A 23,851-nucleotide genomic window follows, 5' to 3' on the forward strand; every position below is an offset into this window, starting at 1 on the left:
TCAATGCATTTTATGATTGGGTCCAGCATACATGCCGACCTGGCGACTTCAAAGTCATAGTTGATACGTGTGGAGATTAAGGCCCTCTTTGGGAATGTTTTTGAAAATAATTTTGAAAAAAATAGTTTTTTGAAACAATTTTTAAAAATAGTTGTTTGATGTTTTCTAAAACAAAATCTGTTTGGGAACTTAAAATGTCCTCAACCTGCTTTTTGTGTTCAAATATTTCTTAAAAATGATTTTTATATATGGTTTTTTATTTTCAATCATTTTTCATATGTATGTAATTATTTTTTAAAATAAACTCAGAAAAGAAATAAAAAAAATTAAATATATTATCAAAAAACATATTTTTTTTCATAATAAATTCATAACTATTTTTTGTCAAAAATAATCAAACATGTCTTTGAGTTTGAAAAAATAGATTTCTATTTTTGAGAATAAAAAACTGTTATTGAAAATAGTTCAAAAGAGTTGCTAATATTCTTTCCACCACCAACTGATTGTTGATTTTTACGAAGAAACTCGACAGATTGACTTCTTGTTTTTGCAGGATGATTGTTTGAAGTTTGATGCACCGAAGCTAGCTGCATGTGTTTTGGTACCTATTTATGTTGAGTGGAAGATAAGGTCAAATGTTTTATTATTTGTTGTGTGTTTGTGTGTGGTTAATTGATATAAAATTATAACATCTTGTTCCAAGATTAGGTAATTTTATAATTTAATTTGAAAATAAAATATTAGACTATTTGAGTATATTAGGTTTTTAACTTTGGGTTGAGCTTTAATTTGTCTATAAAGTTATAATTAGGCCAATTAAATTAATTTTGGACCTTTGAATTTAACTCTTTGAATAATAGCTTAAGACTTCATTGAATTTAAAAAATAATAAGTAAATAGTGAAGGGCAAAAATCTGTTTTTTTTTTTTTTTACTAATTAAAAACCCAACATATATTCTAATTTATTTTTCCTTTTATATATATATATATATATATAGAGAGAGAGAGAGAGAGAGAGAGAGAGAGAGAGAGCATTAAATTGGATTTGCTTCCTCATCTTTTTTCAATAAAAATTTGTTTTGTTGTGTAAACGTTTTTACATACCCTTCATAGGTACTACCACGAAACTCATTGATAGTGATTGGTGCAAGTTTGGATTTAGCAGCAAGATAAATATGATCATTGAACAAAATAACCCCAAGTGGTGTCCAATCGGTCTCCATATTGAATTCTAAAGTATAATGGTTGAAAAGTTGATTTTGTTGCCACTTCATCTCTAGTGGCTTCAAGCCAATGTGGTAACAATTGTGTCAAAGCAAGCAAGAATCCTTTTATTGGTTTGGTCTCATAATGATAGGAAAGAGTATAGACACTCACATTTTCCTAACCTTTCTTCTATTCAACTTGAAAGTCATAACCCATTAACTTCTATAGCCACCTTTGCTAAGCCATAATGGTGATTTTTTGAGTCCACAAGTGCCTTAAACTTCGGTGGTTGGTTCTTACTATAAATTGCCTCTAACAAGTATAGCCTCCAGTTTTGAATGATGAGAACCGAGGCTAAGATTTCTTTCTCATATGTCGAGAGGAGAAGATTATTCCTATGGAAAGCTTGACTAAAAATACTTTAGGTCTCTTCTGAAGTAAGACAACACCTACACCCACTCCCACTCTTGAAGCATCACCTTCAACAATTAAAGTCTTAGAAAAATTAGGCAAGGACAATATTGGTGCATGAGGTATTGCTAACTTCAAATTTTGAAAGGCCTTCTTTGACATTAAGCTCCATTCAAATGAATTGTTTTTCAACATCTGGGTGAGAGTCACTACTATCTTGCCATAATTCTGAAACTTCTAGTAGTAACTTGTAAGTCTGAAAAACACACAAAGCCTTGACACTCTTTATTTTAGGCCATGACACCATAGCCTCCACTTTGGATGGATCCATGATGACACCTTGATTCAAAATCAAGTGCCCTAAAAAAATGTACTTGTTGTCTTCCAAACTGATACTTTTCAGTTTTCACCTTTAACTCATGAGCTCGTAATATATCAAAGACTATTCTTAAGTGTTTCAAGTGAGCATCCCAACTTCTACTATATATAAGTATATCATAAAAAAAGACTAGTACAAATTTTCATAGATAATCTTAGAATATCTCATTCATAAGCGCTTGAAAGGTTGAGAGAGCATTAGCAAGCCCAAATGGCATGACCAGGAACTTGTAATGGTCTTGATGGTAGCGTGACTTTAAATCCAATTTAGTAAAGAATTGAGCACTTGCTAACTCATCAAAAAGCTCATCAATTACTGGTATAAGCAACTTATCCTTCAAGGTGATTTTGTTTAAGGCCCTATAATCAACACACATCCCCTAAGTACCATCATGTTTTTTTACCAACAATATTGAACAAAAGTAAGAGTTGGTGCTTTGTTAAATGGTTCTTGCTATTAGAATTTCTTTGACTAGCTTCTCAATCTCAATTTTTTGAAAATGGGGATAGCAATATGTCCGCACTGCCATTGTTCATGGCTTGGAAGAAGTGGAATGTAGTGGTCATGACTTCTTTGAGGGGAAAGCCCTACAGGTTTGATTAAAACTTGTTGATACTATTATAGAAGTTGCTCAATTTCAATCGGGATGGAGCATTCGTTGCTCATAACCTTATTACCTCCTATGAGCTACACTATGACTTCCTTTTGAGATGTTGAAACTTTCATTAATGATATGCCAAAAATTCCCTTGTTCTTTGAATTAGTGATGCCTCTTAAAATTAATTCCTTGCTGCTTGTAGAAAACTTCATTAACAACTTTTCAAAATCCCATTGTCTTGGCCCCAATGTCCTTAGCCACTATGTACCAAACACCATATCATAGCCTTCAAGTGGTAACATAAATAAATCAACCTCAAATGGTACTTTTTGAAAGCTTGATAGCTTCTTATAGGCAAACTAATAAAATTATGAGCGCTACCCAAGTCGACAAGAGCCCTCACCAAATACCCCTTCAACTCACCCTAAAGTTACATGGTTTGTGGTGCTTGGATTTTTGTCATAGTATGTAAAAATATTTCTAGTGCTAAGTCCTCTTTGCCATTTTCTATATCCATTTCCACATCATCTTTGCTCTCTTCCCAACAAGCTTCTATCTTGAAAAGCCTTGGACAACTGTGTCCAGGGTTGTACTTGTCATTGCAATGAAAGTAAAGGCCCTTCTTCCTTCTTTTTGTTAATCCCTCAAGCGTCATCTTTTTAATGGTCTTTGACAATGAATTACGAGCTGGAAAATTAGTAGCAGTGTGAGGAGGAACTTCAGGTCTTGCAACCTGGACAGTGGGGTGTCTTTGAGCATGATCGCAACCTTCAACAATTTAGCTTACCTAATTCCATTGTCAATGAGGTGGCTCAGTTTGCTTGTATGTTGATGCGTATACCATCCTTTAAACCAAACATGAAGTTACTGACCTTCCTATCCTATGAAAAGTGCATAACTTTAGCAAACAATTTTTCAAATTTACCTTGATATTCCATGACCAAAGATGTTTGTTACATCTTGATTAATTCACAAAAATGATCCTCAAACTATTTGTGTCCAAATCTAGAGATGAGATCATCCCCAAATTCTTCTTAAGTCACATAGATAAGCTCTTGCTCTATCATTTAAGCGCAAAGTTGTGCTTCTCCCTCTAGATAGAAAGAAACTAAAGTCACTCTATCTGATTGTACAATTTCATAGAACCTAAAATATTTGTCAGTCTTACATAACCACAAGGTAGGATCATCCCTTCCCTCATACCTGGGAAAATCAAGCTTCACTATTTGTGGAATGAAGTTGTTCAAGGAATGAGTTCCATAAAGAGGAGATTGTGATCCTACTTTTGATCTGGACCTGTTTGCTGAATTTTTACCCGAGTTTGGAGCTATTCCCTTGCCACTAATTTGCTGTTGCAGCTTCTCTAAACTTTTTGTTACATGATGCAAGAGGTTTTTTTTGTCCATTAGCAATCGATGCCACATCCTCTTCAATTTTCTTCACATGATGTGGAAGCTTCATGTTTGGCTCTGATACCAAAGATGATACATCCACAAGGAGCTAAAGGAGAAGATAATTGAATTAAAGAAAAGAAAGGAAATTTGCTAATACTTCAAGGGGTCAACTCTTCCCACAGAACTCTCATGTTGATAATATTTTAATTGGCTTCTTATTCCATTGAAACAAAGGCTTAAATATAGGTACCACTAATGTAAACCTCCTCCACCAAAATGGGAACAAACTAGCAAGGAATCAATCAACTTGAAAGATATCCTTATCAACCGTAAACTAGTCTAAGAAAAAGGGAAATAGAAATAAAGCAAATTAAAAGACTGAAGACATAGAAATTAAAATATTGAATGTTTACAAGCAACAAATTTATTTTTATTTTTTTTTGAATTAAAATATGTAAATGATTTTGGTTGTTAGGAATCTTACCTAAATTGAGACACGAAGAGATCTATATAAACTCTTTTCCAATGGGACTGAGATTTATGTTAAAATTTTAATAAATAGGTTAGACCAATGAAAGTGATTTGTGAAAGTTCCCGTGATACCTCAACATCTTTGAAAACTTTATTATCAAATAATGTTCTAAAAATATTGTTATCCTTCAAGAGGCAAGAAATGAATGTTATTTAATGAATCTGCGCTAAGAAATCTTCGTTGCGAGAATCGAATAATTCACACCATTTTCAATTAAATATTTGTTAAAGTATTCAAAATGTCATACTATGCGATGATGCTATAATATTTCTTCATTTTTTTAATAACTTAAAAAATGCAATTCAACTAACATAATATTAAGAGTACATTTAACAGTCATTCGAATAAGCGTTTTTAATTTTTCTAATACATAAAAAAAATAAAATTTAAGTATTAAGAAAGCTATAAACACTTTTTAGAATCACTATCAAAAGTACTCTAAGTGGACCCCTTGTTGCCCTAATTTTTAAACCGATTAATATGACCATTTTGACTTCTTAACTTCAAGTATTTTATAAAAGGGATAAACAAAGGGAATAAACTATTAAATATATAATATGAGCATTAGGGAATAGGTGCCGAGGCCATGAGATATTACAGGACAAAAATATTTAAAAAAGAAATTAATTTTTGAATAAAAAAGTTAAAATGCATTTACTTTTGGAATTGAAAGCATGCTTTTGCATGAACCTTACTTTGCAATTGAAGACAACCTTTTTTCTCAAACGTTTATTATACTTAAAGCCAGATTTTACTAGAAATTAATTTTTGTGCTTGTAAGTAACATTTTGCTAGGAATTAGATTTTAGATCTTGCTACAAATTTTAATTTTATAATTAAAAACAATTAGTTACATATTTGGCGCTATGTGTTATAGTTCCCAGGGGACTTTTTTTTTTTTTCACCTTGCATTTTATATTAATTAATTCATTTTATATTTTTCATTATCATCACCTTGCCTTTAATATTAATTAAATCATTAATTGAATTTAAATATTTAAATTAACACTCAAAACAAATGGATATTTTTTAATAAAAAAACACTTCATTTTAATTGTCTAAAATCTTACCATCAAGATAAATTCTCCCATATGAGGGAGACTTTTCATCTAAGTTCCGTGGATGCAAAGGATTTGTTAAAAAAAAAAAAAAAAGAAATCTATAAGAATAGAAATCATATCTTTGAGAAATATGCATTATTTACTTTTGTTTTCTAATCTATTGCCAAAGCGAAAGGTGAAAATTAATGAATTTCCAAACGAAAAAAAGAAAAATAAAAAAAAAACTCCCATTCAGAGAGGGGAGGGTAACGACTTATATAATTTTGTATTAGCCCATTGCTAAAAGACAAAAAATGGTAGAAAAATTATGGAAACTGATATACAAAGGACTACTTGACAATGGGTTTAACAACTCTATATTCTTTTTTGTCTAAAAGTAAACAAAAAAGTATCCCTAGCTACGGCACTATTAAAGTAACCATTTCTTGCCCTAAGTTCTAATTGATTAACATGATCCACTCCACCGTCAAGGCTTCAAGCAACATCTTTCATCAATGGAAGAAAAGATGTGCATGATGCATTAAATGATATGTCATATTTATATCATTTAATAGTTAGTTTATAATTAAAGGATTTGAATTTTGTTATCTTTTATTTAATAAAGATTAAAAAATAAATTAATGCTTGCTTGAATACACTTCCATTATTTATTTTTGTTTTTAAAAATAGAAAATAATAATCATGACTTCAAATTTTAAAATTTAAAGTAATAATTTTTTTTAATCCCTCAATTTTTTAAACAATTTTTAAATATTTTAAATAGTCTTAAACAGTTTTTAAACCATAAGATTTTATTCTATTTTAGATCATATGCATTTTGGACATCCTTATATGATATTTTTTGCTCAACATCTCTTGTTCTTCTTGATATACTTTATTCTTTTTACTTTTTTTGTTTTAATTTTTTTTTGACAGAAAGAAAAAATACACTTCATTTATTTTGAGTAGTGATGATGATTGGTACGTTTATTGATATGTTTTGATATCTTTATTGATGGTTGAAATTATCCTTAACCATCCATTTCGCTAGGATCATTGGACCATGATATTTCATACAGATTATTTATTTTCCCACCCACTACTTTTCATGTAGTATTATTATTTGAGTGTATGTAGTTCACAAGGATCTTCTCTTGTTATTAGGCCCAAGGGTCTCCAAAAAGCCCGCGGCTCGCGGCCCGGCTCGATGGGCTAAAGCCCAGCCCAAGCCCGTCTGGCCCGAGCCCGTTTCTGGGTGGGTCGAGCCGCGGGCCTAATTTTAGGCCCGTCCTTAGGCCCACCCCTTAAAAAAAAAACTACAAAAATAAAAAGTGTTAAAAAAAATATTCATTTCAAAATTTTATTCATTAAATGTATAATTACATTTGAAAATGTGGGAAAAGTTTACATCACTATAAAATAAATACATCCCAACTAGGTTGGCACCTATTTATTTGTCAATCATCTGTATTTTTCAACCACAAAAAATAAAAATAAAAATATAATATACATTTAGTCATTATTTTCTGGCGATGATGCCGAACTATCATGCATCCATGAAGATCTTGATAATTTTAAAGATTCCATATAGGCAAACATCTCTGTTTCTCGAATGGAATCGTACATCCTTTTATCTGCTATTTCCCAATCTTTCACACATATCTTGCTTCAATAACATCTGGCGCTAAGTTGCATTGTTTTTTACTAATTACTCTTCCACCTGTACTAAAAGCAGCTTCTGATGCAACTGTACTCACAGGAACAGTTAGTACATCACGAGCAATTATAGAAAGCACATGATATTTGTATTGATGTGATTTCCACTGTATTAAAATATCAAAATCTTCTTGATCTTCAAATAAAATTATATTAGTATTAAGATATTTATCTAAATTAGATGTATTATTTGGAGAACTATTTGTTGTCTTTTTTCGACTTTTCAACATTTCTAGAGCTCCTTTATAAAAAGATGAAGAGTTTGTAGATGTAGGTGGTAATTTAATAGTATTAATATCATTACCATATTTTTCTTTATATTAGTTATATAAATTATATAATAATGAATTTATTTCATTTTTAATTTCTTCAATTTTTATTTGGTCATTAAAATAAATAATTGTTAACCATTCATCCAAAGCTTCAAATGTCAATCTAGGGTCCACAATTAAAGCAATATAAAAAATTAAAGGTATTTCTCCCCAATATTTTCTAAATTTTTCTATCATTGCAAATATTGTATCATTAAATATTTCAAAACTTAAAAATTTTTGAAGTACAATAAAAATATTAGTTATTTGCATAATAACTCGATTTGAAGTTGGATAATATAAACCACAAAAAATGTTTGTTGAAGTATCAAAAATTTCAAAAAGATCTCTTAAAAGATTTGCAATATGTCAATCATAATCATTTAATGCATAAATATCTGCTTCACAATTATTGTTAATTAATTGTATTCCATATAATTCGACTACTTTTCTATATTTTGTAATATTTTGTAAAAGTTTATATGTGGAATTCCATCTAATGGCCATATCTAAATTTATATTTTTTCTTTTCATATTTAACATTTTGCAACAATCAAAAAATAATTCATGTTTTGCTTGAGAACTATTAATACTATATGCAATGCCTCTAATTTTTTCCAATGTACTATCAACATTTTTTAATCCATCATTTACAATTAAATTTAAAATATGTGCACAACAACGCACATGAAATATTTTAGCATGATCTTCTTTTACTTGCCAATATCGTTTTAGTCTATGTATTGCTGCATCATTATTAATAGCATTATCTAATGTTATTGTCAATATTTTATCATGAATGCCTAAATCTATAATTTCATCATTTATTAAAGATGCTATATTTTTACCACTATGTGGAGCATTTATTAATTTAAATGAAATTATTCTTTTATTTAATTTCCATTCATTATCAATGTAGTGAGCAATTATACATAAAAAACCAGTGTGAGTTAAAGATGTCCAAATATTAGATATTAAACAAATATTTCCTTCAAAATTTGCAAAAAAAAATTTTAAAATTTCTTTTTGTGTATAAAATTTTTTCATAATATCTCTTTTAACTGTATTTCCAGACCAACCTTTAAATTGAGGATTAATACCTCGTTAAATTGTTCCTGCAAAATCATGAGTTTCCATCATGTTGAAAGGTTGTTCTGCTCTTATTATATAATCAATCATTTCTTCACGACAGTTAGATTCATCATAAGAAAATGTTTTTAAATTTTCACTTTCATTTTTACCTAGTTGCATATAATTTCTAATATCTACATTATTTTTAGTTTTACAATTTTCATGATGTCTTTTTAAATGACTTGTGCCTGCATTTGAGCCACCAGTAAGAAATTTATTACAAATTTTACATTTTGCTTTTATTTCTTTTTTATTATTTTCTAAAATTATTTCTATTCTATCAAAAAAATTCCATATATTTGAAGTAAATTTTTTGTTTGATGATATTTCATCACATGGACTAGATGAAGAAGCACTTGTCATATTATAATTATTGATAAAATATTATGCCAAAAATAATAAAGTAATAAATATAAAAAAAAAATGTAACAAAAAAATAAAGTAATAGGGGTGAAGTATGTTACTCAATTAGAGAACCGATGCAGAAATTTCTAGCAAATTTGAACTTTTGGAGCCACCAATGCTTGTTTTGCACCACCAACAATATTGTATAATTTGAGGGAAAAATAAAAGAATTTGAAATATTGTAGAATGTGAGAGAAATAGAGAGAATTTGATGAAAAAATGAAAAGGAAGAAAATGTATTTATAAGAAGGTTAAAAAATTCAAAATTCAAAATTCAAAATAATTGGCCATGTGACCGTTGGAGCCTTTAATTTTTTTTTAAAAAATAATATACTTTATATATATATATATATATAACTAACTCAATTAATAAATATAAAAAAAAATGTAGTTTAACTGGTTAGAAGCTTAAAGTTTAAACATGAGGGGAGGGGTTCAAATCCCCCCTCTCCCTTCCCTTGGCTTTTTTGAAAGCCATTTTGGCTTAATTCAAACAGCCCGTCGGCCCGCCAGCTCGCGGGCTCATAGGCCGGGCCGCGGGCCTAGCATTTTAGCATGGCCCAGTCCGTTGACCAGTCAACTGGTCCATAGGCCCGACCCGAGCTGGGCTGCGGTCTCCTATTTACGGCCCGGCCCGCCCGTTGGAGACCCCTTATTAGGCCCGCCACAAGCGTGCTTATTTGAGACCAGGGATAGGAGAGATATAATTGGCGGTGCAATCCCACAGCCTAGTGGCAAGAGTGAGGATTGGGCTCGTAGCTTCCATGCTCTCAGGGAATCCGAAAAAGCAGGACCTGAAATTCAAGATGGTAGAAAGAGCAATGAAGGGGATAGGAGGTGATGGCTGCGAGCTGTAAAGAGGGAGGCCGTGAATGGTTAGTCCTTTGCACAGCTGGAAGGACCCCATGCACTGCAAGTCTACAACAACTGCAACACAGAATTTAAAATCAAGATAAAATTAATATAAAATCTAAAATACAATTTTTTTTATCAAAAAATGATTTTCTTTTTGTTTTATATAAATAAAAATTAAAAATTAAAAATTTTAACCAACCAAAAAGTTAGATACATGGTAAAATTAGGGAAAAAAAATTAAAAATTAAAATTTTTTTATTTTATTTACATAAAATAAGATTTCTAAAATAAATAAATATTTTATTTTGTATTAATATAAAAAATCTTATATCCTAATAACCCTAAATTGTCAAATGTATTATAATTAGCATTTAAAATTGTCAAGTGTATTATGTGTGGATAATATTTTTATTTTTGTCTATTATATGTTTATGATTAAATTTAATTTATTCTCATTAATTATTTATTATATATTAGCATTTTATATTTAATGAGTCTGAAAAAATTTATGAAAATCATAAATATGAAAAAATGAAAAACTGAATAGAAAAAAAAGGAAAAAGAAATTAAAGAGGTTCATGAGAGAAAATATAAGTTTCCAAGGCATGTGTAGACCCCCATTAGGGGCACCTTTTTTTTCTTTCATTTTTTGCAGCTCACTTGCCAGCTGGAGGGCTCTTTGAAAGCCAAATGTTGCCTCCTGGTTGGTGGCTGTGGAATCAGCTTAGTGGAGCTGATGGACGAATGAGAAAGCAACAGCTATTGGAGGATATGCAGGGGATTTTCAGAGTCTGTTATTGGAGGAGTGCGTTTCTGTTGAGGAGTAGCAGGCCAGCTGCAAGGGGGGTGGTCTGGGCTGCCGTTGGAGATTTTTTCAGGGAGGGAGATGCTTTTCCATTAGAGAGGGGGCTGCAGAGATTTTTAGGTGAAAAAGAGCTTTTGTTTGGTTTTTTTTGGAGAGGTTCCGGGAGGCTGGTTACAGAGGGAAGAGGGAAAAGAGAAGAGAGAGAGAGATTCCTTGAGCTTAGGCTGCTACGGATGAAAGGCTTAGAGGAGATTAGCTAGAGCAGAGGAGGAGAGGCTGGTGTGGAGAGCTTCCGGGGGGAGGTTCTCTGAGTTTGAGGAGCATAGCTCAGCTTAAGGAAAACCAGGGAGTGAAGCTTGCTGTAGAGAGAATACCAGTTGAAAAGAAACGGTCTCAGAGAGGAAGAAGAAGGATGGCTTGCTGATTTCTGGCCAACCTAGCTGGAGAGGATTTTCAGGTATGTTTATTGTGGATTTCTCATTCGCTTCTACTGGTAAGTTTTTCTTCTCTTGTTTTTGTTGATTCTTGGATGATTTTTGTTGGTTTGGAGTAAGCATGCTCATATCTCTCTTTCTTTAATGATTTTTGTTGAGGACTTGTTTGGCTCTGTTTCAGTTTCCCCATGGGATATTTGTAACTCTGTTTTGATTTTTGTTTGATACTCATTTGATTTCACTCACCTTCATCTGAGCCCATTGACTGATCTATGACATGAGGCTTGAATGGGTTCATTTTGTTCTTGTTATACGTGCTCTGTTTTGCCATTATCCCCTGTTCTTGGTATCCGTCTATGGTGGGCACCAGTTCTTTCATTCCTGCCCGAGAGAACAAGGAACTACTATGGTAGCAAGCTGGAGGGGAGTATTTCCAGGTTATGGAATCTGAGAAAGCACGCACAGTTGAGCTGATGAGGTTCTTATTGAGTTATGCAAGCAATCCTTCTGATTTCTCCAGGGAGGAATGATGGCTACGACTGGGAACTTGTTGAATCCTCCGTTCAAAATCTGTTGAATGAGTTGGCTGAGATGAGTTGTAGAGCTCTAGCATCAGATCTGTCTAGGTCAGTGCAAAAACATCTCAGATAGATATGGACAAACACCAAGACATCTTGGCCAAAATATTGAAATGAAGAGAGGTGACTGGCTTTGCCCAAGATGTAGTTTCCTGAACTTCGCAAGAAACATGAAATGTCTGGGGTGTGAGGAGGTACGGCCAAAGAGATAGCTGACTGGCGGGGAGTGGGAGTGTCCTCAGTGTGATTTCTTAAATTATGGGAAGAATGTGACAGGCTTAAGGTGTGATTGCAAGCGATCAGGAGAAGCCTCATTTGGTCCCACCAACTCCAGGTTAAGTGTGGGATATGGTAATGGTAGATTTGCAAATAAGGTTGATATGGATAGCAGGTTAGCTGACAAATGAAGAGAAGGCAGAGTGGTGGTCCAGTAAAATCTCTCAGTTGAATAGCACCACAGACATGAACAGTGCCATAGGAGATGAGGATTTTCCTGAAATCATGCCAATATCTACATTCCATATTGTTTTTTTTCTCACCTAATCAGAGGACTCACGGATAACTCATGAAGTGAAGCCTCTGATGATCACTTTTACTCGTTTTCTTTTGTGTTCTGTCTTCTATGGATTCTGCTTTGTTATGGCTCCTATTTGTTTCTGGATCTTGCTCAATGCAACGGCTGTGAGAAGGTAAGTCCAGATCTGGTTGTGTATCTCTTCAAAGATCTATAATAGTTGCAAGGAACCTATGGGGTTTTTGAGAGTTATTTTGCAGAGGTTATTTTGGTTAAAGAAGCAAACAAGCTGAAGGAGAGATTTTTGGTTGTTGGAGAGGAGATATTTTCTTGGATGAGAAGTTTTGCTAGAAGGAGAACCAATTTTCTGAAGCTGTTGGTGAGGAGAGGATGTTCTGGAACTTGAGAGGCAAGAAATAGACGAGAGGAAAGAAGAAAAGGAAACTTCAAGGGGGAAGGTATCTAGTGCATTTTCAGTGTTTATGAGCAAGCTCAGATAAAGAGGATGATGGTCATTGGTATATGAACTGTAGCAGCATCTGACCTATCAGACGTAGTCATCCGCCAGGCTATGAGTCTACTTCAAAAAAAGGATTCACCAATCATCGTATGGCCTACTGGGCATGTGGTTTTATGTATGGCCTTGTTAGAGCATGCAAGGATCATTTGATAGAAATCCCGCCCATAAGTTCTCTGTTCTGCTTGTATTCATAGTGTTAATGACGGATCAGTATACCAAACCTTGCTCTTCTTTTCCTGCGCCACTGCCATCCGTTTCGGAACCGGACGAAATATCTCTCTATCTCCACCAGTTTCCTTTCCGGTCATCGTCGTCAACCACTTCGCTTCACAATGCCTTTAGCTCTCATCACCATGACACGTTTCAAACTGCCAAGTTGGTGTACCCGCCAATTCACCGAGGCAACATCATCACCTCCCTATCTTTTATGCCCGTCTAGCAACCTCTACATACCCACCTTGCCCCTCTTCACGCTCCCTGTACCTACAACCATCTACCTATCCCGTCCTCGTACCCATATCACCCACTCACTTAACCATCCAAAACTACCTTCAAACCAGGTGCCATTCCGAAAATCCCATGCATCCAATCTGTTATTTTACTTCGTGCATGAAAAGGTAAAGGATGAGCAACAATGGCAGTGAGGAACAAAGATTGCAATTGATGCATGCATTGAGAAAAAAAAAACAAGCAAGGAGACTTGTCTGTACAAACTCTCCTAATGATGTTCTCGATGACGTTCATGAAATATTCAAATGGGTGATAAATCAATTGTCAGTGGCATAATGAAGAATATCGGGGTCCTGGCTCTCTCTCCAGAACTGCACTTTCTCTCTTTAGCTCGGGGTTCTCTTCGGCTTTATTTTTACAGCTCGATCTGCCTGAGTGTTCTCAATGTATACACTGAAGATCTTGGAAATGTTGAGACATAGATTGAGATGGGTAACAAGGCCTTTTCTATGTTACGTTCTGTTGCTCATGGGAATATTGGGTGGGTATGCATGAAAGGAGATTTGAAGGAAGTGGATGGCGAAGTTGCCAAGACGTTGTTGCTCAGGTTAGAAGCACAGGATTGGATCCTGCGCACACTGCCTTCGTCCATAGGTTCAGCGTCACCATCAAGAATCGACAAGGCTGCAGAGGATGACGATGAGGATTTCGGAGATGGTCGTCGCGGCGGCCACCAAGCCAAGAGGTGGTCTGGCTCCAAGTTTCGGGGCCTTGCAGCTACGGTTGATAGTGATGATGGAGATTAAGTCACCCAAGATTGCAAAATCTCGTCGGAGCATTGAGGTGTCGTGTACAGACCCATGTCTCTTCTCTCTGAAGGCTCCAAGGTGCTCCGGCCGATGGAAAAGTTTCTAGGGCTAGAGAAACTCAACTGGTAACAGGGGAAGATAGATTACAACCCAGCAACGCTGAAGGTAATATGCAGACAGCTAAGAAGGCTAAAGAAAGGACGTCGCAGAAGGCCTTCACATGCAGCGACGCCCTTTTCCAGCGTGCCTGGTTACAGGGCATCTTGGTCTCCGCCTCCGATGACACTCAGGGCCGTTTCGTTCTCGATGACGGTACGGGCATCATCCATTTACCCTTCTCCGACATTTTCTTTCACCGAAATTGGAAGGTTGGCATGTCCGTACATGAGCAGGATGGCTGCTATGTTTCACCAAGCTCCCCTTGACTGGTCCCCCAGCAGCCATAAAATCTGCATTAATGACAGCAGCTTATATTTGGACAGTTCTGGGAACCAAATTACCAATCTTGCCATTCACAATAAATCAACAGTGTTGACTCAAGAGCTCACTTACCACCTATTCCATACCCCGGTTCCATGTGGCATTCTTGGTTTTCTTCTTATTTGATTTTTGAAAATGATTTCTCAAATCCCCTTTTGTAAATATTTTTCTCAAATTCTGATTTTCAAATAATCCAAATTTTCCCATTTTCCATGCTTAGAATTTTTGGATACCGAAATCCCATTTTCAACAAAATTTGGTTGCCATTTTCCTTATGGCAAGCCACTTTTGCATTTTCTTTATTTTTAAAATGTTTTTAAAATAAGTAAGAATTAAATTCCGTAATTCCAAATGATGGAATTTATGGAATTGATTTATGCAAAATAAACAGGCTTTGGTGGGGGCCCTACATACATGACTTTGATGATTGATTGATTGACTTATTGATTTGGATATCATACTTGATTGATCCACTCTGCTTTATGATATGCCTGAGATTATTCTTTAATTGTGCACTAACTCCTTCACTTGATAGCGCATAGTGGCTCGCTGTTCAGGTACACATTCATTCTTACTTTGGTTAGTTTATATGCATTTTCTGACTCCCGTATGTGCATGTTTCGCTCTGAGTATTCATTGATTTATTCATCAATTTGTCATATCAGCTTCATCTTATTAGTAGAGACCCGACTTTAAGGACTTAGAGGGGTGCTACGGTCTTTACCGTACCTTCCCGATAAGTAACCTGACCCCCGAACCCGATCCAGTTTTCGTAGATCACCTTTTCCAAAATAAGGAGTCACACTTAGAGTTTTCTTTCTTATTTTGTTTACCCTTTAAAAATAAAACAAAAATAAGTGGCGGCTCCAAGTCATTTTCAAATAATCAATAAAAATCAATTTTTCAAATAAAAATCGAGCTCGCCATTCGAGTGGGAAACGCATTCGAGCCAATGAAATGCGGGGTCCACAACATGGAAAAGGGAATGTAGAGGTGGAAAAAAAAGTTATAAACATGATGGAAGGGTACACATTTTCTCTTTTCTATTTTTAGAATAAAAAATAATGTATATTTTTTTTTTATATAAGATGCAAGAATTATTGTAAACTTAAATTGAAATGATAATGATTTTACAAGCAAATTAAAAAAGAGATGTTTTACATCAAATGATTTTAAAAGAGATGTTTCTAATTTTAGAAACAAAAAATAGAAAGTGCATCCATCCAAAATGCACAGTACGTTTGAGCTTAATAAAATATTTTACATCTATTTCTTTGGAGAAATACATTAAATTGGAAACACAACCTATGGAACCATCAATCTTAGGACATGCATGCACCTGCAAAGTGATGCCTTTTGAGCAGCATATACAACTCCACTGCACCATTTAGAGTTTACAAAAAATAGTCTCACACATGCAAACAACAAATAATACAACATTTGATGTTATCTCCCACACACCACTCAGTACCAAAGCTTATGCAAATAGCTTTATTCCATCACACTTCGAACACTCATCCTGCATAAATAACAATACACAGACATTGTTATGAACAGTACATGGGAATTATGTCATTCACCGAGAAAACATCAAGCTGCATAGAAGTATATATATAAAACATCGAATTTGCAAATACTATTTCTGAATCAATGTTCAAATTAAACCTTAAGCTGCAAAAGTTGCAGACAATTCCTTTTTTCGGAATATAGAATCTGTTCTTACGGATATTTAAATTTTCCAACAAAACCAATTATAAAATAAGAGAGGAAAAAATAAAATAGCATTTTTCCATGTTTATTAGTCATAGTGCCAAAGTGCCACTAAGATTTTGCAGGTATGCCCACTCATCCACCAGTGAAGCACCTTCTGTTAATAAGCTTAGACTTGAGCAACACTTGTGTTTATACCATATGATTCTACCAAATAGTTTTAATTCAATAATTTAGGGTTTAGTATAGATTTTGAAATAAGAAATTTTGTGAATTTTAGAAGTTTTTGCAATAATTTCAACTCTTAAAGAAAGCAGACCTGTTTTGTGCATTATAATCAGTGAATGATATCGGATGAAATGACCAACTTAAGTTTTGGAGATTTGGCTGTTGGTGGTTAATAGTTATGGGGAGTGAGTCAATGGTACCTGTTCCCTCATGAGTTTTAACTTCTGCGCTTGAGAAGCTGTGTTTAGGTGGCTGCCCTTGAGGTTGAACCTTCTACCACCAGTTTCTTCTTTCCCCGCACTTCCCCTGTTTTGTATAAGTAGCACCTTTCTATGAGTTGGTTATCTTAATAAATCATAATAATAACAATGACATTTAATAATTAAAGTGTAAAATTTTCGATCTCCTACAGCATTTAAAAACAAAGCATCAAAGCCTAATACCTGAGTGCTGGATTGGGTCAGCCAAGTATTGTGGGGAAAAATAGTTGGTGAAAATCTCCTCCACAGATTCATCCTCCCATTCCAACCTTCCCCACCAGGTTAGATCTCCTTCAATTTTCTTTAAGCTCTTGGCGGCACTGTTTGAATCGATTGGGAGCCTCCTTAGCCTCGGGCAATCGATCACAGAGATTATTTCCAATGAAGGGAAGAGCAGTGCCCCCTGATAGATGCTCTCTAGCATTGGCATACCACCTAATACTAGAGATGTGAGCCTTGTGAATATGCTGGCGTGCTGTGCAATTGAAGTTACATATTCAATACTTATCACTTCTTTCATGGATTCACAGGATTGAACACTAAGTGACTGAAGGCATGCAGCATAAATAAGCCAGGTCAAGTTCAACAGTTTTGGACAACTCCAAATCTTGACATCACGAAGACTGTGGAAGTGTTGGTTGCTTCTCGCTATCAACTGAGGGTTGGGGGTATCATATGATTGTTCCAATCCTTTGCCTCCCTGTTTTTCCATACTAATTTTCATTTCTTCCAATTGAAGACAATTGAATATAACAAGAGTCTCCAAATAGTTCAGAGATATTGATGATAGCTCAAGCAACAAGAAATCTCTGCAGTCATGTATACTTAATCTTCTTATGCACCTTTGTAATTTGTAGGAGCTCAGTAATTTATTGAGAGCAGCAACATTACGGAAGGAGAGAGATAACTCATCCATAGCTTCTATGGACTCCAATTCCTCCAATAAGGTGGTGCGAAATGCAGATAAAGCATTTCCATCATACATACTGAACAATTGTAATGATGAAAGACTAGATATCAATTGTGGAGGAATTATAAGTGCAAGCATACCGTCAAGTAACAAGCACCTCAGTTTTGTCAACTTCATGATCTCAATCGGCAGCTCTTTTACTTGTGTCATTGAAAGATTAATGTATTCCAAGTTCATTAATCTGTCAATCCCATCAGGTAACTCAGTTAAACAATGAGTGGCTGACAAATCTAGAACTCTTATGAGAGGCATGAATTGGAAGAATCCTCTTGGAAACGTCTTCAATTGAATGCACTCCCTCACAAAGAGAGTCTGGAGAGTAGAGCAATGTGGTGTTCCTGGGAGTTTCTCAATATTCCATCCCCACAATGATATCCTTTCTGCCTCCTTCCAGCTGGTGACTCTCTCAGCCTCAACACGCCCAAGAGATTCAGACACCAAAATCTTGTTCATCTTTTTTCCACATTCTTGACCTATCCATAGAGCCATGTCCTGTATCACATCGTGCATCTTGATACATTCTTTAAATCCATCACCCTCCTCTAACAAGCTTGCATTCTTTAGGTCTTCAATGATTTTGTGTCCTCGTCTGCATGCTTCATATATGTCCTTACGGTCAAAAAATCCTTCACCAATCCAATGTTCTATAAGCTCATCATTCCTAATTTCATATCCCTTGGGAAACACAGAACAGTATATGAAACAAGATTTGGTGATATCGTCTGTCAAGCTATCATAGCTTAGTTTCAAAACATTAAACTGATCCTCCATACCTGAAATTTCCACTGGGAATTTCTCCAGTTCTTGGATTGCCTGATCCCATTTCTCGGGAGAATTCTTGTCAGCCATTGCTCGTCCAACAGTAACAAGGGCAAGTGGCAAGCCTTTGCACCGCTCTGCCACCTTTTCAGCAAGCTGCGGTATATCAGGGTGAGAATTCAGAGTGTTCTCTCCGACCTTCTTCATGAACAAAGCCAAGGCTTCTTCCTGTTCCAAACACTCTACTCTAAACTTCCGTTCAACTTCCATTTCAGTGCATGTTTTCTGTAATCGAGTTGTGATTATTACTCTGAAATTCAGAAGACTTGGAAGAGGAGGAACTCCTATTCTTGAGAGATCAAATGGTTGCCATACATCATCTAAAAGTAGCACAAAGTCTTTTGTTTTCAAGATGTTGAATATTTTTATAGCCCTTTCATCCTCTGTTCTACCTTGCCACATGCTATCCGGGATCTGTAATTGAGTCAGAATTCCCTCTTGAGCCGCTCTCACACTTTCTTGCACCTTTTCTTTCTTGGACACGGCAACCCAAATCACTGTATGGAATTGGTTACTTGTTTTGAGGAACTCGTTGTTGATTTTCTTCATTAGTGTTGTTTTTCCAATGCCTCCTGTTCCATATAATCCAATAATTCTTACTCTATTGTCGGTGAGGCAGCTGCACACTCTCTCATACAACCGATCTAAGCCCACGATATGCCCAAGAGGCATTTCATCTACCACAGCACGAGGCAACCTGTCTGGTACAGAATAAAAATGTTCGATAAGCTCATCATTTCTAATCACATATTCCTTGGGAAATATAAAGCAATATATGGAACAAGGTTTGGTGATAGATAATAACTTAGCTTCAAAACATGAAACAATTGATCCTCCGTACCTGAAATTTCTAGAAGGAAGTTCTCCAGTTCCTGTATCGCTTGTTCCCATTCCCCGAGAGTATTCTTACCAGCCAATGCTCGTCCAACAGTAACGAGTGCAAGTGGCAAGCCATTGCATCTCTCCATAACGCTGTAGGCAAGATTTCGTATATCAGGACGAGAACTTAGAGTGTCCTCTCTGAGCATCAGCATGAACAAATTCAAGGCTTCTGTCGATGGCAAACACTCTACTTTAAACCTCCTTTGAGCTTCCATCTCACTGCAGATTTTCAAGGATCGAGTTGTGATTATTACTTTGGACCTGTTTTTAGCATCCGGAAGAGGAACTCCTATTTCTGAGAGTTCAATTCCTTGGCGTACGTTGTCCAACAACAGCAAAGACCTTTGTCTTTTCATGATATTGAATATTTGTATGGCCTTTTCATCCTGACTTCTATTTTGCCACATTCTATCATTGATCTGTAGCTTGTTTGCAATCACCTCTTGAGCAGATGTCACGCTTGCTTGATTCGACACTGCAACCCAAATCACTATATTAAATTCGTGAGAAAATTTGAGGAGGCAATGGTTGTTGATTTTCTTCAGTAGTGTTGTCTTGCCAACACCGCGTACTCCATATAATCCAACAATTCCTACTTCATCTTCGTCAAAGCATCTGCACACCCTCTGAGACAGAGAATCTAAGCCCACGGTATGCCCAAGAGGTAATTCATCTACAACAGGACGAAGAAACTTGGCTGCTACTCTTTCAAAATCTCCTCTTGTTATTAGTTCCTCCGCACGCGTGCTTTTTTCAGCCACTCTCTTTACAAGGTTGTATTTTTGCCGGATACTGCAACAGCTTCCCAGACAGTATTGCTTTTCTAGTAGTAGATCCGCTTCTTGCAGAATTGCATCCACTTCATTTTTCAAGTCACCAACGTCACAAAGCCAGCCTTGCACCTCCCGTAGGGGTATCATCTGTTCTCGCTGTTCAAGTTCCAGTCTGCTCTTTACATCTTCACATTGAAAGTCCAGTCTCTGCATTTGGCGTCTCAAGTTTTCAACATTTTGTTTGAGAGAACGGATATGAGAGACACAATTGGCCGTGCAATCCCACAGGCTAGTGGCAAGAGTGAGGATCGGGCTCACACATTCCATGCTCTCAGGGAATCTGAAAAACCAGGACCTGAAATTGAAGACAATAGAAAGAGCAATGAAGGGAATAAGAGGTGATGGCTGCTAGCTGTAACACGGGAAGCCATGAATCGTTTTCCTTTGTACAGCTGGGGCTCGATGCACTCAAAGTCTACAACTACTGAGAAACCAAGGTTTGTTTTTTTCTTTATTTTATAATTTTTATTTTTTTCAATTCTTAAAATAAGTTTTTTTTTAGAGCCATTTTGTTTTTAATTGAGGATTAATTGATTAAAAGGGATGAAAATATATCAAATTTGTAAAACTAGCCTCTCCCATTTTTGAACTTGAAGAGTAACCAATTTTTGACATAAATGCCCTTCAACATTTTCATTATTTACATGTGTACTTTAAAATAAAAGATTATTTTTGCAAGAAAATATGGGGGTATTCTTGTCCAAAATGGCTATTCTTTTTTCTTGGGTAAAAATGAATGGGTGGTTAAATTTGTAATTTTATATTTCTTTTGTTCATTTTAATCTGTTATCCCTTTAATTTATCACCTTTTGGGACAATTTTGTTAGAAAATTTGTACCTTTTATCTCAATGAAAAAGTTACTTTTCTCTTTTCCTTTTTCAACTCTAATTTTATTGTAATACTTAAACCCAAATTTTCATATGAAATAAAACTAAAATTTTGAAACGTTTGAATAACTCTCATTTTAATAACAAGCACCAAGACAAATGTATAAGAAGTTCGATTATTTTATGACAAGCCATAAGTATACTAGAACTTCATTTGACCATTATGTGTTTGAAAATAAATAATTTTGTGATGATTTCATTATTCTCCTGTTATATATAGATGACATGTTTATTATTTGCTAGAATGCGAGTAAGATTGAGAAGTTGAAAAGGGAGTTGAGTGTCTTTTGCAATGAAAGACTTGGGTTTAGCAAAGCATATACTCAACATGAAGATATCTCATGATGATAGGAAGAATGAGAAACTTTGGCTATCTCAAGAAGCTTACATTGAGAAAGTTCCTGAAAGACTCAACATAACACATGCAAGTCACTTCAAGCACACAACCAAGTAGTGTCTTACAAAAGTCATCTATTGTTGGCAATTTGATGTACGTTATGATTTCTACAACGCTAGATATTGCTCATACAATTAGAGTTGTTAGTCAGTTTCTTTCTAATCCTATAAAAGAACATTGGTTGTAATAAAGTGGATATTAAGGTGTCTGAGAGGCACTTCCAGGGTGTGCTTATACTTCGACAGTGGTGAACCTATGTTAGATGGGTACACAGATCTAGACATAACAAGAGATATTGATTTCAGGAAGTCCACTTTGGGTTCCTAATGACTTCTGTAAGGGGATCAATTTCTTGGCAATCAAAGTTGCATAAATGTATTGCTTTATCCACCATAAAAGTTGAATATATTGCAATTATTGAATCTTGCAAGGAAGCTTTGTGAATAAGAAAGTTCTTAGAAGAACGAGGCCTACAACAAAAGAAGTATGTTGTCTATAGTGATAGTCAAAGGGTCATCCACCTCTCTAAGAACTCAACATTTCACTCAAAATCCAAGCATATTGATGTGAGATACCACTGGATTCGTAATGTGCTCGAAACAAAGCAACTACACCAGGAGAAAATAGATACTAGTGAAAACGGATCAGGTAAGTTGACAAAATCTTTATCAAAGGAGAAACTTATAGCTAGGTAGAGAGCGGACTTGGTAAAGCCCACTACATGAGGTGGAGGGGGAGTTTGTTGGGTTGTTTGCTCCTTGTGTGGGCTAGATGCATAAATGGGCTTTAACCCCAATTGCTTCAAAAAAAAGAAAAAAAAAAAAGGAAAACAAATTATGAGGTATATAAAGCAAGAAGCACAGAGAGAGAGAGATAGAGAGAGAAATGGGGTTTAAATGAAATTGCAACAAGATTGGGTGGTGAAACAGTGTCAGTTTCAACTCAAATTTGAAGTGATAAATCCTCGTGAAGAGTTTCTCTCTTCTACCAGGCTTGATTCTCCATTTGATCTCTCTAAGGTGCTTTTCCAAAATATCCATTTGATGAGATCTACACTTTGCCATTGGTGTAAAGTTGAAATATCCATCTTTATTAATGATGAATATTATTGTTAATCATAATATATTTCTTGATATTTGCGAGCCTTAAATTTTATCTACAGAGAAACTTTGTAAACCCATTTTACTTATCATGCACATCGTTTCTTCCATTAATGCAAGATGTCGCTTGAAGACTGGACGGTGGCATGGATAATGTTAATAAGTTAGAACCTAGGCCAAAATATAGTTATTTTAATATTACCCTAGATAGGGATACTTTTTGCTTTAATTTTGGGAAAAAAAATAAATAAAGTTGCTAAATTAGTATTGTTAAGTAGTCATTTGCATATCATGTTGCATACTTTTCTTGCCATTTTCTCTCTTTTAGCAATTGACTAATAGAAAATTGTATCAGCCTTTTTCTTCCAACCTTTGAATGATTTTTTTTGTTAAATTCGTTAATTTTCACCTTTCACCTATAGATTAAAAACAAATAAATAAATTTTTTGTATATTTCTCAGTATATGATTTCTATTCTTATAAATTTTTTATTTTTTTAACAAATCCTTTCATCCACTCAACTTTGATGAAAAGTCTCCTCTCATAAGGGAGAATTTCTCTTAATGGTAAGGTTTCAGACAACTAAAAAATGAAGTGTTTTTTTCTTATTAAAAAGAATTCATTCGTTTTGAATGTTAATTTAAATATTTAAATTCAAGTTTTGCCACAATTATGAAAACAAATTATTTAACATTTTAATTCGCCGACTTCTTTTCATATTCAATGCCAAATTGTTAGTTAGGTTGTCACGAGCAACCAAATTTTATTTGATACGTCAGTTGTATTGGGAAAAAGCCTAATAGATTAATATGTCTAGACACTTATATAAAGAATAATCATAATGATTAATGATTTAATTAATAATAAATGCAAGGTGATGCTAAAGAAAATATAAAATGAACTAAGTAATATAAAATGAAAGGTGATGCTTCCATGTACATTGTGATGGAAAAATGGCGTTAAAAACATATACCATTAGAAAACTTAGTTCCTATTTGGTAACTGTTTTTTAAAACAGTTTTGAAAAATAGTTTTTGAGAGCATTTTTTGAAAACTATTCTTTGATGTTTTATGGAACAAAAGTCTATTTGGAAGCGTATAATGTTTTTAACTTATTTTTATAGATTTTAACAAAAGACTATTTGAACAAAAGTCTCTTACTTATAAATGAAGTGGAATTCTCTATTCATAGGTTT

General features: G+C 34.6%; 1 protein-coding gene across 1 annotated transcript; it reads right to left on the reverse strand.

Annotated features, from left to right (window-relative positions):
- Nucleotides 1-15,837: 15,837 nt before the first annotated feature.
- LOC104880253 (disease resistance protein SUMM2) lies at nucleotides 15,838-20,675 on the reverse strand. Its single transcript, XM_019221976.2, has 4 exons — nucleotides 19,397-20,675; nucleotides 16,950-19,256; nucleotides 16,707-16,812; nucleotides 15,838-16,087 (listed from the first exon to the last, which is right to left on the reverse strand). The coding sequence occupies exons 1-3, from the start codon at nucleotides 20,535-20,537 to the stop codon at nucleotides 16,751-16,753; spliced, it is 3,510 nt and encodes a 1,169-aa protein (XP_019077521.1). The 5' UTR covers nucleotides 20,538-20,675; the 3' UTR covers nucleotides 15,838-16,087; nucleotides 16,707-16,750.
- Nucleotides 20,676-23,851: the final 3,176 nt, after the last annotated feature.

The sequence above is a fragment of the Vitis vinifera genome, chromosome 9 (assembly GCF_030704535.1).
Source record: "Vitis vinifera cultivar Pinot Noir 40024 chromosome 9, ASM3070453v1".
Classification (NCBI taxonomy): domain Eukaryota; kingdom Viridiplantae; phylum Streptophyta; class Magnoliopsida; order Vitales; family Vitaceae; genus Vitis; species Vitis vinifera.

What these genes read in the sequence shown, in the direction of transcription:
- LOC104880253 (XM_019221976.2), bottom strand. Translation starts at nt 20,537, where the DNA reads ATGGAATGTGTGAGCCCGATCCTCACTCTTGCCACTAGCCTGTGGGAT. An exon ending in CTTCCTTCTAGAAATTTCAG is followed by an intron (nt 19,257 to 19,396) that starts GTACGGAGGATC and finishes ATTCTGTACCAG; the next exon opens with ACAGGTTGCCTCGTGCTGTG. An exon ending in TGACCCAATCCAGCACTCAG is followed by an intron (nt 16,813 to 16,949) that starts GTATTAGGCTTT and finishes TATACAAAACAG; the next exon opens with GGGAAGTGCGGGGAAAGAAG.